The 14,994-nt window shown below is 44.9% G+C and overlaps 1 protein-coding gene across 1 annotated transcript in view; it reads left to right on the forward strand.

Moving 5' to 3' along the window:
- The window catches only part of AGBL5 (AGBL carboxypeptidase 5), a 160,131-nt gene that overhangs the window by 53,803 nt on the left and 91,334 nt on the right, over positions 1 to 14,994 (forward strand). The window contains exons 8-9 of the mRNA XM_089665235.1: positions 2,399 to 2,963; positions 14,401 to 14,570. Coding sequence (XP_089521361.1) covers positions 2,399 to 2,963; positions 14,401 to 14,570 — 735 coding nt within the window. The remainder of the gene's footprint in view (positions 1 to 2,398; positions 2,964 to 14,400; positions 14,571 to 14,994) is intronic.

Consider the following 14,994-nt stretch of genomic DNA (forward strand, 5'->3'; position numbering starts at 1 on the left):
AATAAGTGAGGTTTCCAGTGTACCTGCTGGAACTTTCCATGTGGGGAGGAGTGAGGGAGGAACTACATGAAGGAGATCTCACTGCTGCTTCCCCAAGGCATGTTACCCACGATTCACATATGTGCAGCCATTCTGGCTGCGTTTTGCTTGGGCACGAGAGCCCATTCATTTGAATGGACTCCTGTGCCCGTGACCCGCAGGGAAGAAGTCCCTGCACTTCTTTAGAAAACGCAGCCGCAGGGGAACCTCGGTTCCCATTACGTTTGTGTTTTCCAGTGCGGGCGGCGTGCCATTAGAACTAACGGGACCCGCCCGCGGGTTCGCATTCCTCTGTGCGAGTGATTTTCGTGCGGATCCGCAGCGGCACCACCCGCACAGATGTGAACCTAGGGTTAGAGGCCAGCAGCCCACCAGAATCTGCCTAAAACTGATGCATTGCTTCTGAGTGGGGTAACCTCTTCAATAAAAATCTGATAGAGATCCTCCCAGGTAGTAAGAATAAAAACAAACAAACTAGGTGTTAACCCCTTGCCCCCCAGAAGATTTATCCCCCTTCCTGACCAGACCATTTTTTGCGAAACGGCGCTGTTACTTTAACTGATAATTACGCGCTTGTGTAATGTAATGATCGCCTGTGCGCTACAAACAACAAAAGACCGACGATTTTGGAAAAAAAAAACCAAAACATTATTTTTTACTTTATACTATAAAACTTATCCAGTTAAAAAAATTTTAAAAAATCAAATTTCGCCATAAATTTAGGCCAAGATGTATTGTGCGACATGTCTTTGCTAGAAAGAAAATCCCAATACGTGTAAATTAATTGGTTTATGTGAAAGTTATAGCATTTACAAATGGCGGTATAGATACTGGGATTTTTTTTTTTTAAATATTTATTAGTAATATGGGAGAGCAGATATAGTGAGTGCAGGGTCCGGGAAGACCAGATATCGTGAATTCACAGTCTGGGGAGATCAGATATAGTGAATGCAGGGTCCTGGAAGGCCGGATATAGTGAATGCAGGGTCCGGGAAGACCAGATATAGTGAATGCACGGTCCGGGGAGACCAGATATAGTGAATGCACGGTCCGGGGAGACCAGATATAGTGAATGCAGGGTCCGGGGAGATCAGATATAGTGAATGCAGGGTCCGGGGAGAGCGGATATAGTGAATGCAGGGTCCGGGGAGACCAGATATAGTGAATGCAGGGTCCGGGGAGAGCGGATATAGTGAATTCACAGTCTGGGGAGATCGGATATAGTGAATGCAGGGTCCTGGAAGGCCGGATATAGTGAATGCAGGGTTCGGGAAGACCAGATATCGTGAATTCACAGTCTGGGGAGATCGGATATAGTGAATGCAGGGTTTGGAAAGACCAGATATAGTGAATGCAGGGTCCGGGAAGACCAGATATAGTGAATGCGGGGTCCGGGGAGACCAGATATAGTGAATGCAGGGTCCGGGGAGACCAGATATCGTGAATGCAGGGTCCGGGGAGACCAGATATAGTGAATGCACGGTCCGGGGAGACCAGATATAGTGAATGCACGGTTCGGGGAGATCAGATATAGTGAATGCAGGGTCCGGGGAGAGCGGATATAGTGAATTCACAGTCTGGGGAGATCGGATATAGTGAATGCAGGGTCCTGGAAGGCCGGATATAGTGAATGCAGGGTCCGGGAAGACCAGATATCGTGAATTCACAGTCTGGGGAGATCGGATATAGTGAATGCAGGGTCCTGGAAGGCCGGATATAGTGAATGCAGGGTCCGGGAAGACCAGATATCGTGAATTCACAGTCTGGGGAGAGCGGATATAGTGAATGCAGGGTTCGGGAAGACCAGATATCGTGAATGCAGGGTCCGGGAAGACCAGATATCGTGAATGCAGGGTCCGGGGAGATCAGATATAGTGAATGCACGGTCCGGGGAGACCGGATATAGTGAATGCGGGGTCCGGGGAGACCAGATATAGTGAATGCAGGGTCCGGGGAGACCAGATAAAAAAAATCTTAATACGTGTAAATTAATTGGTTTATGTGAAAGTTATAGCGTCTACAAATGGCGGTATAGATACTGGGATTTTTTTTTTTTTAAATATATATTAGTAATATGGGAGAGCAGATATAGTGAATGCGGGGTCCTGGGTTTAGTAAAACTTTAATAGAACTATAATGCAAAAAATAAAAGGGGTGGGCCAGGGACAGTCAGGCAGGGGAGGGAACGTCTGGATGATACTGGACGTTCTTCAGTCAGAAAATCAAGCGGGCTCTATCTGACTTGTTGCAGCTTCTAATGCACACTGTGAGAAAACTCAACCAAATCTCATCTCGTTGATAGTGTTCTTTATTTGCTATAACAGTTTGTATAATCCTACAACCCCCTCTGTTTTTGTAGGACTGATACTCGGGGTGTCAACCTTAACCGCCAGTATCTGAACCCTGACTTTGAACTTCACCCGTCAGTCTATGGAGCAAAGTCTGTCCTCCTCTACCACCACGTTCATAACCGAGTGCGTCTGAGTGATGCTGTTTGGAGGAATTCTGTATCTCTTTCAACTTCCAGTGCTACTTTACAGCCAAAAACCTCAAACCATTCCCAGTCACAGCCTTCAGCCGAGGTCACCTTGACCGATATGGAGAAGACAAACAACCTGTTGAACAGTATGGGCCGAGAGGTTCCATACATCAAGTCATCTCAGGGCCTCACAGCAGACACCAGCATCCTACCGGGGTTCCCGGACTTTATCAGGGAAAAGGAGGATTGGGTCTTGGGGCCGGACCTCAAGACGGAGGTGGTTGAGAAGTGTGAGAACCGTTGGGGTTGTGACCTGACCACCGAGTCTACACCTTCCATCCCCCCTCAGGAAAGTGGCATCGCCTTTTATGTGGACTTACATGGTCATGCTTCTAAGAGAGGATGCTTCATGTATGGGAATTACTTGTCCGAAGAGAATGACCAGGTGAGATCCAGGGTCACGTAGAGCTCTCGTGAACCGCATGTAATATCAAACTAGTGTTTATTAACTCCTTGCTTGCCATTTTGTTTTAAAAAAAGAATGCTAAGTTCTTCTTTTGGAAATTGTTGGCCATACGTGTGGAAATTGAAGAAAATTTTCATGGATGTTAGTATGCCACCCATATTTATCAATTGTGAGCAACCAAATGATGATTTTTGCCTTGGATATTGATGAAAAGCACCATGATACCAGTCTAATATTTGAAAGCTCAAAACGAGTCACGACTTCTTTGGTTTTGGATAAAACATGGAAGGGTGGAGCAGAAAAACTGTAAATGTGAACTAACGCTGAACACCCTCCCCACCGACTGTCCCCTCTGTACTTACCTGCTGGGTTGCTGAACTGTTGGTACCCCCTCAGCTGCTCCAATGGTCCGGAGATTTCATAATCCCTGCTCTTCATCTTCTTAACTGTGCAGCACTTCTGAAGTAGACCAGATGCATTCTGATTGGTCAGCACCGTCGCACTGATGACGATGACCAACCAGAATCCATCTGGCCCACCCTAGAAAGACTGATGGAGAAAAGGGAGAAGAACGGGGATTTTGAAATCCCCCCCAGACCATTGGAGCAGCTGCAGGGTGCCAACAGCTCAGGTAAATTCAGCAGGGACCATGCGTGGAGAGGGGGGAGGGTGTCTGGTTTTAGTTCACCTATACAGTTTTTCTGTAAAAGTGGACTTAAGCTGGCCATAGATGGATAGAATTTTGATTGAAAATTCTTAGGAAACTCCTTAGGAAAATTTACAAAAACTCTCAGAACATTGGAACGTCGTTCGAAAGATTTAATTTACTTTTAACTTTTAATTTTGGAATGGATGGACTTTACTAAATGAAAACCACATGCACTGTGAAAATGTATTCATTTTGAAAAAAAATTTCCAGCATGCTCCTTCTTTGACCCCACTAATGATTAGAGAAAAGCACAAACTTTCTTAGAACATTCTTTTCTTAAGAGTTTTCACTTGAAATTCTACCCGTCTATGACCAACTTAAAGTAGTTCTAAAGACTCATGGTTGTTTACCTTCGTGCCCCCCCTAACAATTACCTGAGCCCCATTGTGATCCAGCGATGTCCATGAGAGCCTCGGCTCTCTGGGGACTCTCACTCCTGATTGACTAACGCAGCTGCAGGAGTTATTGGATCCCACTGCTGTCAGTCATAGCCAGTGAGACAACCAGGAACGGGCGGGGCAGAGTCACGGCCCTGTGTGTGAATGGACATGCAGAGCTGTGGCTCAAGAGTGTGCTCGCTCTGGTGCCCCCATAGCAAGCTGCTTGCTTTGGGGGCACCCGGCAGGAGGGCAGGGGACCCGAGAAGTGGAGGATCTGGGCTGCTCTGTGGAAAACCACTGCACAGAGCAGGCAAGTATGACATTTGTTAAAAAAAAAAAAAACAAAAACAAGACTTTAGTATCACTTTAACCCTTTAAATCTAGTATGTGTACTCATAAAGCATATTTATTCTATTAAAGTGGAACTTTAACTAAAACAACTTGATGAAAAAATATTCTTTAGAAAAGAACATACATTCCACATTGATAATTGTGCTACCAAAATCAGTGTGTGCTGTAAATTGGCTCCAGCATTGCTCCTGTTTCTTCTTGCTGGAGGCTGACATTAAGCTGAAGCCCAGAGCCCCTGAGCAGCAGTAAATCTTTAGGTTGTCAGCAGATCGGCCTATACAAGTTCAGCACAGAGCCTAAAAATAGAGCGCAACTGAGCATGTGCAGAGCAGGGTGTAAGAGTGTATTACTGGATTTGTAACGAAATAGGCACTGCTATACCTACGAAAGGGACACAGCCTGAAATAATCTAGCAGGACTTTTCTGATTAAAGTGGAACTACACTGTATCTGAGCACCACAAACCAAAGCACTATGCAATTCATTTATAATATTCAAAGCAAACTCCCCCACCCATCCATGTCTCCATGCTTTGTTTTGCAAAGAAATCACTTAGAACAACACCCTCCTAGCATTTCTGTTAATGGCCATCTTGAGTAAGGGCAGATGATTCATGTAGCATTTACTTCCTGGAATCCATCTGCCCTTAACTCAGGCAAGCAGGCAGGAAGGTGTGCTTAGCTGAGTAAACTTCTCCGAAAGACTCTTGGGATGTACAACATGCTTTGCTTAGGCCTGGAAAACTAGGAAGTAACTCAATAGATGTAAAAAGCAGTCTACAACAAGTCAATGTAATATTCTTTCCGATCTATTTAACCTCTTCCCGTCCAGCCCATGTCGATAAACGGCCGGATGGGAGTGCTGCCGATGCGGGTGGACGTTTTTAAACGTCCCCCCACATCCATTGCCTGTGCGTGCTCCCTGCAATCGGTCCCTGCTCCGGACCAGGGCCGGACTGACCATTTGGAAATTCGGGCACTGCCTGAGGGCCCGAGGTCAATAGGGGGCCCCATGAGATGCCCCTGGTACCTTTTTCATAGGCTTTTTTGAGTTTGGGCAAGGACACAGGGGCCCCATGATCCCCTATTGCCCGGGGGCCCCATGAGTTGTCAGTCCGCCCCTGCACCGGACAGATCGCTGTACGGGACCTCTGTGTGATGTCCTGATTCATGTGATCACTGATTGGCCAATCATTGATCACATGAATAGTAGTAAACAAGATGTCACTTCCTGACATCATTGCTTACTGCTTGCAAAATCTGTGAATGATCACAGAGGTCACATGGTACAAGGATATTCACAACAACCTTGTACCATGTGACAAGCTGTGACCAATCACAGCTCTCACAGTATTTCTCAATGGCTGCAGGAATGCAGTCAGAGAGAAAGAGAAATGATTGCTTTTACAGCCTTTATGGGTATAAAAGCAATCAGTGTAAAAAAAAAAAAGGAAAAAAAATCTTCATCACCCCCCACAAGTAGTACAGTGTCACTGTACTGCTAGGGTGACAGTATGTTAAAAAAACAAACAAAAAAAAACCAAATAATATAAAAATGTAAAACAAATTTTCTAAAAATTTATAATTTTTGATTATAAACTAATTTGGGTTATTTTATTTTTTTTTACTGAAAAGATACATAGGTTTATGATTATTTATTTGTAAAATGTTATAAGAAATTTTTTTTTTTTCAAAATTTTTGGACTTTTTCATTTTATATAGCAAAAAAAAATCCCAGTGGTGAATAAATATCACTAAAATAAAGCTTTATCTGTCTAAAAAAAAAATGCTAAAAATTCATATGGGTACAGTGTTGCATGACCGCACAATTGTCATTCAAAGTGTGACAGCTCTGAAAGCTGAAAATTGGCCTGGACTGGAAGGGGGTGACCGTGTCCGGACTGGAAGGGGTTAAGGATCTAGCAGCATAAGGATTCACAATAGTCCATGTTGATTGAGAGAGTGACGTTCCACTTTAGGACAGGACATTTCCTAAACGGGAATGTAGTGGAAATCTTTGTTGTTAGAAAGCAGGCCGCAATAAAATCTAGAGGCATGACATTCCCGCATAGCAGAGGGTGTCATTATTGGGGGGGGGGGGGGGGGTTGCTCCACTGCTCATTAACTGTTGTCATTGGTATATTGCACTGAGTTTCTAGAATAGGTGTTCCTAGAGGCACAACACTCTGAGAGGTGTTTAGATATCCAAGTATGTTGAATTTATATAGCCCGACGCACGGGATATGTAGTTCTGGGCACTTAGCAGGTTTTTTTTTTTTAACCTTTAGCCCTGCTGTGGGTAAGCAGCAGGGCTCGCCTGTCAGGTGAATGCATTCGGATGGCTGCGCTGCTACCTGATGGCTGTCACACAATCTACAATGCCAGCCTCTGCAACCCGGCGCGAACCTCCTCCCGCACGCTATGTCTCCCGGGCGCCGCTTGCCCATCTGTGGGCAGGAACTAGTTCAGCTTGTGCAATCTGGTAGAGGTGAGGGAGGAGAGCGGACACGTCCGATCCCCTCCCCTTCTTGTCCCGACCCGGAAGTTACGTGATGATGTCACCTCTGGGTCCCCGTTGACAGATTCCCGGCCATTGAGGCCGGGAACAGAAAGTAATGCAGTGTGATCTGCACTGCATTACATTCAGTGGAGCACAGGTGAGACATCCAGGGTGTTTTAGACCTTGGATGTCTTAAAGCGGAGCTCCACCCAAAAGGTGCAGTTACACTTTAAAGACTGGTTCCCGCTCCCCATTACGGATTGGCACCTTTGGGGGGCGGAGCAGGTACCAGAAATTGACAGGTACCCACTTCTGCTGCGATCGCCTAGATCAGGGGTAGGCAACCTGTGGCTCTCTAGCTGTTGTGGAACTACATTTCCCATGAGGCATTGCAAAGATTACAAAACTGACAGTTACAGCTATGACTTGCAGATGCATGATGGAACTTGTAGTCCTGTGGCTCTCAGGTTGCCTATCCCTGGCCTAGACGATCGGAAGTGGAAGTTGTCCTCCTTCCCTCCCTCCCTGTAGTCTTCTGGGGCATGTGACAGGTCCTAGAAGACTACGTGGCCATTCAGGAAGGGCAGCGGGCACCCGGCTATGAAGCCGCAAGCTGTCACAGCCGGGTGCCCACACTAAAGATGCCGGAGCCTGGAACACCAGATGGCTGGTGAAACGGGCTGTGGGGTGGACTCCGCGGGATCGTGGGACAGGTAAGTGGCTGTTTTTTAAAAGTCAGCAGCTACAGTCTTTGTAGCTGCTAACTTTTATTTTTTTTATATTGTGAGTGGAACTCCGCTTTAATAAAGAGAACCTGTCGCCAAAAATCATCATATAGGGGACGTTTTGTCCCCTATGTGATGAAAAAAAAAATGTTTTTAAATTGTAAAAAATTAAAGTTATAGCCAAGCGCATAACATCCCCTCAAAAAAAACCATTTAAACCCCCCCACCTCCACATATACACATACGTAGAAGCACATGCATACAAGCGTCGATTGCAGTACACATGTTACTTATCGCCGCGTATGTCAGAATGAGAGCAATAATTCCAGCACCAGACATCTTCCATACACTCTACTGATGACCTATAAGGGGCTTTAACCTCCTCGGCGGTATGATTCTTTCCGATTTTTGGTGCTAAAAGCGGTACCATTTTTTTGCATGGAAATATGTAGTTTTTTTATTGTAGGCTGTAATTTTTAGGAATAACTCACTGAAATCTGTCCGAACAAGAGTCTAGTAAACATCCCGGGTAGGATAAAACTTGAAACACGAAATCATAAATGATAATTTAATAAATAATCATAAAAAATAATATAATAATAATAATACATTTAATTCAATAATATAATAAAACCAAAAACACTGAAATGTGAAATACAGAGGCAAATTCTCACATCGCTGAGCAAAGTCGCAAAATCGTTTTCAGTGTCTGATGACGAATTTCCCCCACGAATCATTATCACTCAATTCTGCAAGTGGTTCTGATTTACTATCGCTGTTCTAAAACCGCTTTTGACGTAAAGGGACGCTTTTTGGACGCCATGGACTTTTCTCAGTTTCCAGGCAGAAAGAACATTCAATATGCAGGCAGGGCACAGGACAAAGCAGTAGGGACAAAATATATGTGAAATGCATTGAAACAGCAATGACAGCAAAAATGACATTTTTTAAAAATTTCAAATTTGCCGCCAGCTTCGGCGCCCGTACGTCCCGACGTCACAGGGACCAGAACACAGAAGCCGGATGCCGGCATCGGCCGGAGGAGATGGCCGGGGACGCTGCAGGGGACACATCGCGGGAGCGAAGGACAAGGTAAGTGCTGCAGGGACCCCCTGAGCAACGCCGCATGGTAAGCCCGAGTGTAGCTCGGGGTTACCGCTCTTGGTACTCAAATTTTACCCCGAGCTACACTCGGGAATACCGCCAGGGAGGTTAAAAGTCTCGCCTATAGAAAATACGGGGTACTGGAGTTCATCGCCATTTCACGAGCGCGCGCAAATTTAAGGTTTGACATGTTGGATGAGTTAAACCTCATCTTTTCTCTTTTACAAAAAATTTGGTAATTTATTGCTTTTTTGGGAACCTTTTTGGATCTACCACTATTTTGTTCTCTAGGGTCTGTGCTTTCAGAAAATATATCTCTGGGGGTTTTGTGTCATCTACAGGGCTAAAATGATTTTTTAAACTTGTGCAAAAAATGCAAAAACGGCTCTGGCAGCGAAAGGGATAAAGGATAAGCCGGACACGCCCCTTTTAAGAACAGTACCCAATCAGTGTTCATCACACTGCAAGGTGTCTCTTCTACTAGTCCCCGGGTGCGGTGCTGGAGACAGGGAGGGGAGGAGGAGATATACAGCGCAATGTTACAAATATTAAATGTTTGAGTCGCCGTAAAACCGCTTTTAATTTTAAAAGCTCCAGACATTCCTAAAAGCACCCGAGATTTTAATTATTATTATTATAATACAGTATTTATAAAGCGCCAATAGTTCGCTCAGCGCTGTACATTACAAAGGGGGACAGAACAGGTGACAGAACAATACCAATACAATGCAAAACATGAGGGGATCGAGGGCCCTGCTCTTTGGAGCTTACAATCTAGGAGGGAGGGGATGGTGGCACAGGAGGAGATAGCTGTGGGGGATGGAGTGGTAGGAAGAGTGGAGGAGGTCGGCAAGTTAGCAGGGGGTGGGGTAGGCTTCCCTGAAGAGATGGGTTTTCAGGGTGCGCCTAAAGGAGAGGAGAGTAGGTGATAATCTGATGGGTTGGGGCAGGGAGTTCCAGAGGATGGGTGACACCCTGGAGAAGTCCTGGAGGCGGGCATGGGAGGAGGAGACCAGGGAACTAGAGAGAAGGAGGTCTTGTGAGGAGCGGAGTGTGCGTGCTGGGCGGTACTTGGATATTAGGTCAGTGATGTAGTTCGGGGCAGTATGGTGGACGGCTTTGTACGTCAGTGTTAGGATTTTGAATTTGATCCGTTGCGCAATCGGAAGCCAGTGGAGGGATTGGCAGAGGGGGGTGGCAGAAATGGAGCGGTTGGAAAGGTGAATGAGTCTGGCAGCCGTATTCAGGATGGACTGAAGTGGGGATAGCCAGCGGCGAGGCAGGCCAGTGAGGAGGGAGTTGCAGTAGTCGAGTCGTGATATGATGAGGGAGTGGATGAGCTGTTTAGTGGTTTCTGGGGTTAGGAACGTGCGGATTTTGGCGATGTTGCGGAGGTGGAGTCTGCACGAGTTTGTTAAAAATTGGACTTGGGGCTGTGACATTCACCACCATATAACCTACTTTCTGTGTGTTTTCGATGCAGGAAAATAAGCAACTGAAACTGGTCCTAATACAAAAATGGAAACAAATCAAAATCTACATTTAAGCCTATAGGGTTGTTAATTGTCTAGTTCTTTCTCAACCTTTTCAACGCAGAGGAACCCTTGAAATTACTTTTTGGTCTCGGGGAACCCCTGCAAAAAATGGCTGTATCTACAGCTCTTGATACATTAGTGTGATGGTCAGTGGGAAGAATATTCCTCACACTTGTGGTCATTTGGAAGAATTAACCCCTTATAGATAGCTAAAAATATCAATGGTGTCAGTGGGAACCTATCTGAGAGGCGGTTATTGCCTAAGGAACCCCTAGCAACCTTTGGAGGAAACCTGGTTGGGAAACCCTGGTCTAGTGGTTTGCAGTACCTTTCCTTTAGGATCATAAAGGATTCTTTTTTTCACTCTTTCTCCTAATTTTGGCTTCCTGGTGTGAAAAATGTGTTTTGAATCAATTCCTTCTCCACAGTTCTTTCATGGTTTTTCCATATTTTAATCAGTTATTATAACATTTCATCCATTTAAACTCCTATACTGGACACTCCTAACAAATGTGGAATCGCTTTCCTAAGTGATATTTTGTTTTTGCCCGAGTGTGTTTTTGAAATAAGTTACAACAAAATGGCTTTCATCCACACACAAAAGCGGCCTCACTGTATATAGTGAGCCTGTGTCTGTTTGGGATGGATGCCATTTTGTTGCAGTCCATTTGGAGCCTGAGGAGCTGTCATCATCCTTTATACCAGTATTTCATGCTGGTTCCACTGGTATAGGTTTGGGGAGGGGGTGGTGGGGCATCTGAGCAGTATTAGTTTTGTATTTATTTTGGCTTTCTAAATAAATCACTCATCACATCATCATAGATGGCAATGTCCAGGAATGGTATGCGTTCTCTGCTGTGCCCCATATTGATCAATAAACCTGCAAACTATGTGATGAAAGTTCTCCAAAGAGACCTGATTACTATCTATTAATTTAAGCCAGGGGTCTCCAAACTTTCTAAACAAAGGGCCTGTTTTTTGTCCTTCAGACTGTAGGGGGCTGGACTGTAGACTGTAGACGGGAGTGGACATTTTCCTGGTAGTAGTATCAGTGGTAGTAAACATTGCAACATTTGGTGTATTGAAGAGTTGTACCCCATCATTGGTATCGGTGGGAGGAATAGTGCCCCATCATTGGTATCAGTGGGAGGAATAGTGCCCCATCATTGGTATCAGTGGGAGGAATAGTGTCTCATCATTGGTATCAGTGGGAGGAATAGTGCCCCATCATTGGTATCAGTGAGAGGAATAGTGCCCCATCATTGGTATCAGTGGAAGGAATAGTGCCCCATCATTGGAATCAGTGGGAAGAATAGTGCCCCATCATTGGTATCAGTGGAAAGAATAGTGCCCCATCATTGGTATCAGTGGGAGGAATAGTGCCCCATCATTGGTATCAGTGGGAGGAATAGTGCCCCATCATTGGTATCAATGGGAGGAATAGTGCCCCATCATTGGTATCAGTGGAAAGAATAGTGCCCCATCATTGGTATCAGTGGGAGGAATAGTGCCCCATCATTGGTATCAGTGGGAGGAATAGTGCCCCATCATTGGTATCAGTGGGAGGAATAGTACCCCATCATTGGTATCCGTGAGAGGACTAGTGCCCCGTCATTGGTATCAGTGGGAGGGCTAGTGCCCCATCATTGGTATCAGTGGGAGGACTAGTGCACCATCATTGGTATCAGTGGGAGGAATAGTGCCCCATCATTGGTATCAGTGGGAGGGCTAGTGCACCATCATTGGTATCAGTGGGAGGAATAGTGTCCCATCATTGGTATCAGTGGAAGAAATGGTTCCCCATCATTGGTTTCAGTGGTAGGACTAGTGTTCCATTGTTGGTATCAGTGGGAGGAATAGTGCCCCATCATTGGTATCAGTGGGAGGGCTAGTGCACCTACATTGGTGTCAGTGGGAGGAATAGTGTCCCATCATTGGTATCAGTGGGAGGAATAGTGTCCCATCATTGGTATCAGTGGGAGGAATAGTGCCCCATCATTGGTATCAGTGGGAGGAATATGCACCATCATTGGTGTCAGTGGGAGGAATAGTGCCCCATCATTGGTATCAGTGGGAGGAATAGTGCCCCATCATTGGTGTCAGTGGGAGGAATATGCACCATCATTGGTGTCAGTGGGAGGAATAGTGCCCCATCATTGGTATCAGTGGGAGGAATATGCCCCATCATTGGCGTCAGTGGGAGGAATATGCCCCATCATTGGCGTCAGTGGGAGGAATAGTGCCCCATCATTGGTGTCAGTGGGAGGAATAGTGCCCCATCATTGGTATCAGTGGGAGGAATAGTGCCCCATCATTGGCGTCAGTGGGAGGAATAGTGCCCCATGATTGGCGTCAGTGGGAGGAATAGTGCCCCATCATTGGTATCAGTGGAGGAATAGTGCCTCATCATTGGTATCAGTGGAAGGAATAGTGTCCCATCATTGGTATCAGTGGGAGGAATAGTGCCCCATCATTGGTATCAGTGGAAGAAATGGTTCCCCATCATTGTTTTCAGTGGTAGGACTAGTGTTCCATTGTTGGTATCAGTGGGAGATATGGTGCCCTATTGTTGATGGGCAGAGTTGTGTTTCAAATCAGTGGGAAGAATATTGTCCCAAGGGCTAGATATAGGCAAGCAAATGGCCGTAGTTTGGAGACCACTGATCTAAGCCATAGAGGACAATGATCAAACAGAATTAGAGTAAATATATGCCCATTCCTCTACATACTCATATCCATTTGTGCCTTGGCATAGGGTGGAACCCATTGTGACTCCCTGTAATTGCAAAAATAATTTATCTCCAAACATAAAGTAAATTGTTCTCCAGAACAAGTTTTAGGTAGAAATTTAGTTAGAAATATTAAGTCCTGCTAGATTACTTCATGCTGGCCTCTTTTTGCAGGTAAATATCCTCACATTTTTGTAAATATCTTTTCATGTGACAACACTGAAGAAATGACTCTTTGCTACAATGTGACGTAGTCAGTGTACAGCTTGTATAACATGTAAATTTGCTGTCCCCTCAAAATAACTCAACACACAGCCATTAATGTCTAAACCGCTGGCAACAAAAGTGAGTCCACCGCTAAGTGACAAGGTCCAAATTGGGCCCAAAGTGTCAATATTTTATGGGGCCGCCATTATTTTCCAGCACTGCCTTAACCCTCTTGGGCATGGAGTTCACCAGAGCTTCACAGGTTGCCACTGGAGTCCTCTTCCACTCCTCCATGACGACATCACGGGGCTGGTGGATGTTAGAGACCTTGTGCTCCTCCACCTTCCGTTTGAGGATGCCCCACAGATGCTCAATAGGGTTTAGGTCTGGAGACATGCTGGTCCAGTCCATGACCTTTACCCTCGGCTTCTTTAGCAAGGCAGTGGTCATCTTGGAGGTGTGTTTGGGGTCATTATCATATTGGAATACTGCCCAGTCTCCGAAGGAAGGGGATCCTGCTCTGTAAAAGCTATGTAAAATATTAAAAATAAGTGGCTATACTGTTTAAAATCCAGTAATACGCTGTCTCACCCTGTTGTGCACATGCCCAGTTGCTTTACTTTTAGGCTCTTAGCCAAACTTAATCTGCGGACAGCCTAAAGATTTACTGCTGCTCAGGGGATCTGGGCTTCAGTAAAATGGCCGCCTCCAGCAAGGATAAACCGGAACAATGCTGGAGGCAATTCACAGCACACGCTAATTTGGTAGCATCATTATCATTGTGAAATGTATGTTTATTGCTAAAGAACATTTTTTTCGTATTAAGTTGTTACGGGTAAAGTACCATTTTAAGATCCAGATTACGAAACCAATGTGTTCTGCAAGAACAGACCGATGTTTAACAATAACTGATAAAAAACAAGTCAAATGTTATCTCTGGTTTGTTCTCTTGTCTAAAATGCAATCAGGTTCCCCAAGATTGTGCTTTACTGAGACCTACCCCCCACCTTTTTTATTTTCTGATGGACTTCATGCATGCTGAAGCATGTGAATTCTTCAAACTAGGTTTGAAATGCCTATCGAGCACCTCTTTCCTTTTTTGTTCTTGTATGGCACTTTAGATTTTGCATGAAGAACCTATGAGAAGACCCCTCTAATGTGAATTTGATTTTCCTCAGGTGGAGAACATGCTGTACCCCAAACTCATCTCCTTGAACTCTGCCCACTTTGATTTCATGGGTTGCAATTTCTCGGAGAAGAACATGTATGCAAAGGACAAGAGAGATGGCCAGTCCAAAGAGGGCAGTGGACGGGTAGCTGTGCACAAGGCAACAGGGATTATCCGCAGGTAACCAAACACCATGCTAGACATTTGAGTTCTGTAGACTTTTATTTATATATTATTTTTATATATGATATTTCTATCGGTATCATCTCTCTTCCTCTCCCCCTCCATATACTTCAAAGCCATGCCAACACTTGCTGAATATTTATTACTTGTCTTTAACTTTTTTTTAAATTATTATTTATGTATTAATTAACCACTTGCCCTCCAGAGGATTTACCCCCCTTAATGACCAGGTCTCTTTTTTTCTACTCGGCGCTGCACTAATTCAACTGATAATTGCGCGGTCATGCAATGCTGCACCCAAACCAAATTTACGTCCTTTTTTTCACACAAATAGAGCTTTCTTTTGGTGGTATTTGATCACCTGTGCGCTTTTTATTTTTCACGCTATAAACAAAAAAAGGCCAAAAGTTTTGAAGAAAAA

Source organism: Staurois parvus, unplaced genomic scaffold, assembly GCF_062004578.1.
Source record: "Staurois parvus isolate SC_StPar_1 unplaced genomic scaffold, SC_StPar_1.0 ptg002155l, whole genome shotgun sequence".
NCBI lineage: Eukaryota > Metazoa > Chordata > Amphibia > Anura > Ranidae > Staurois > Staurois parvus.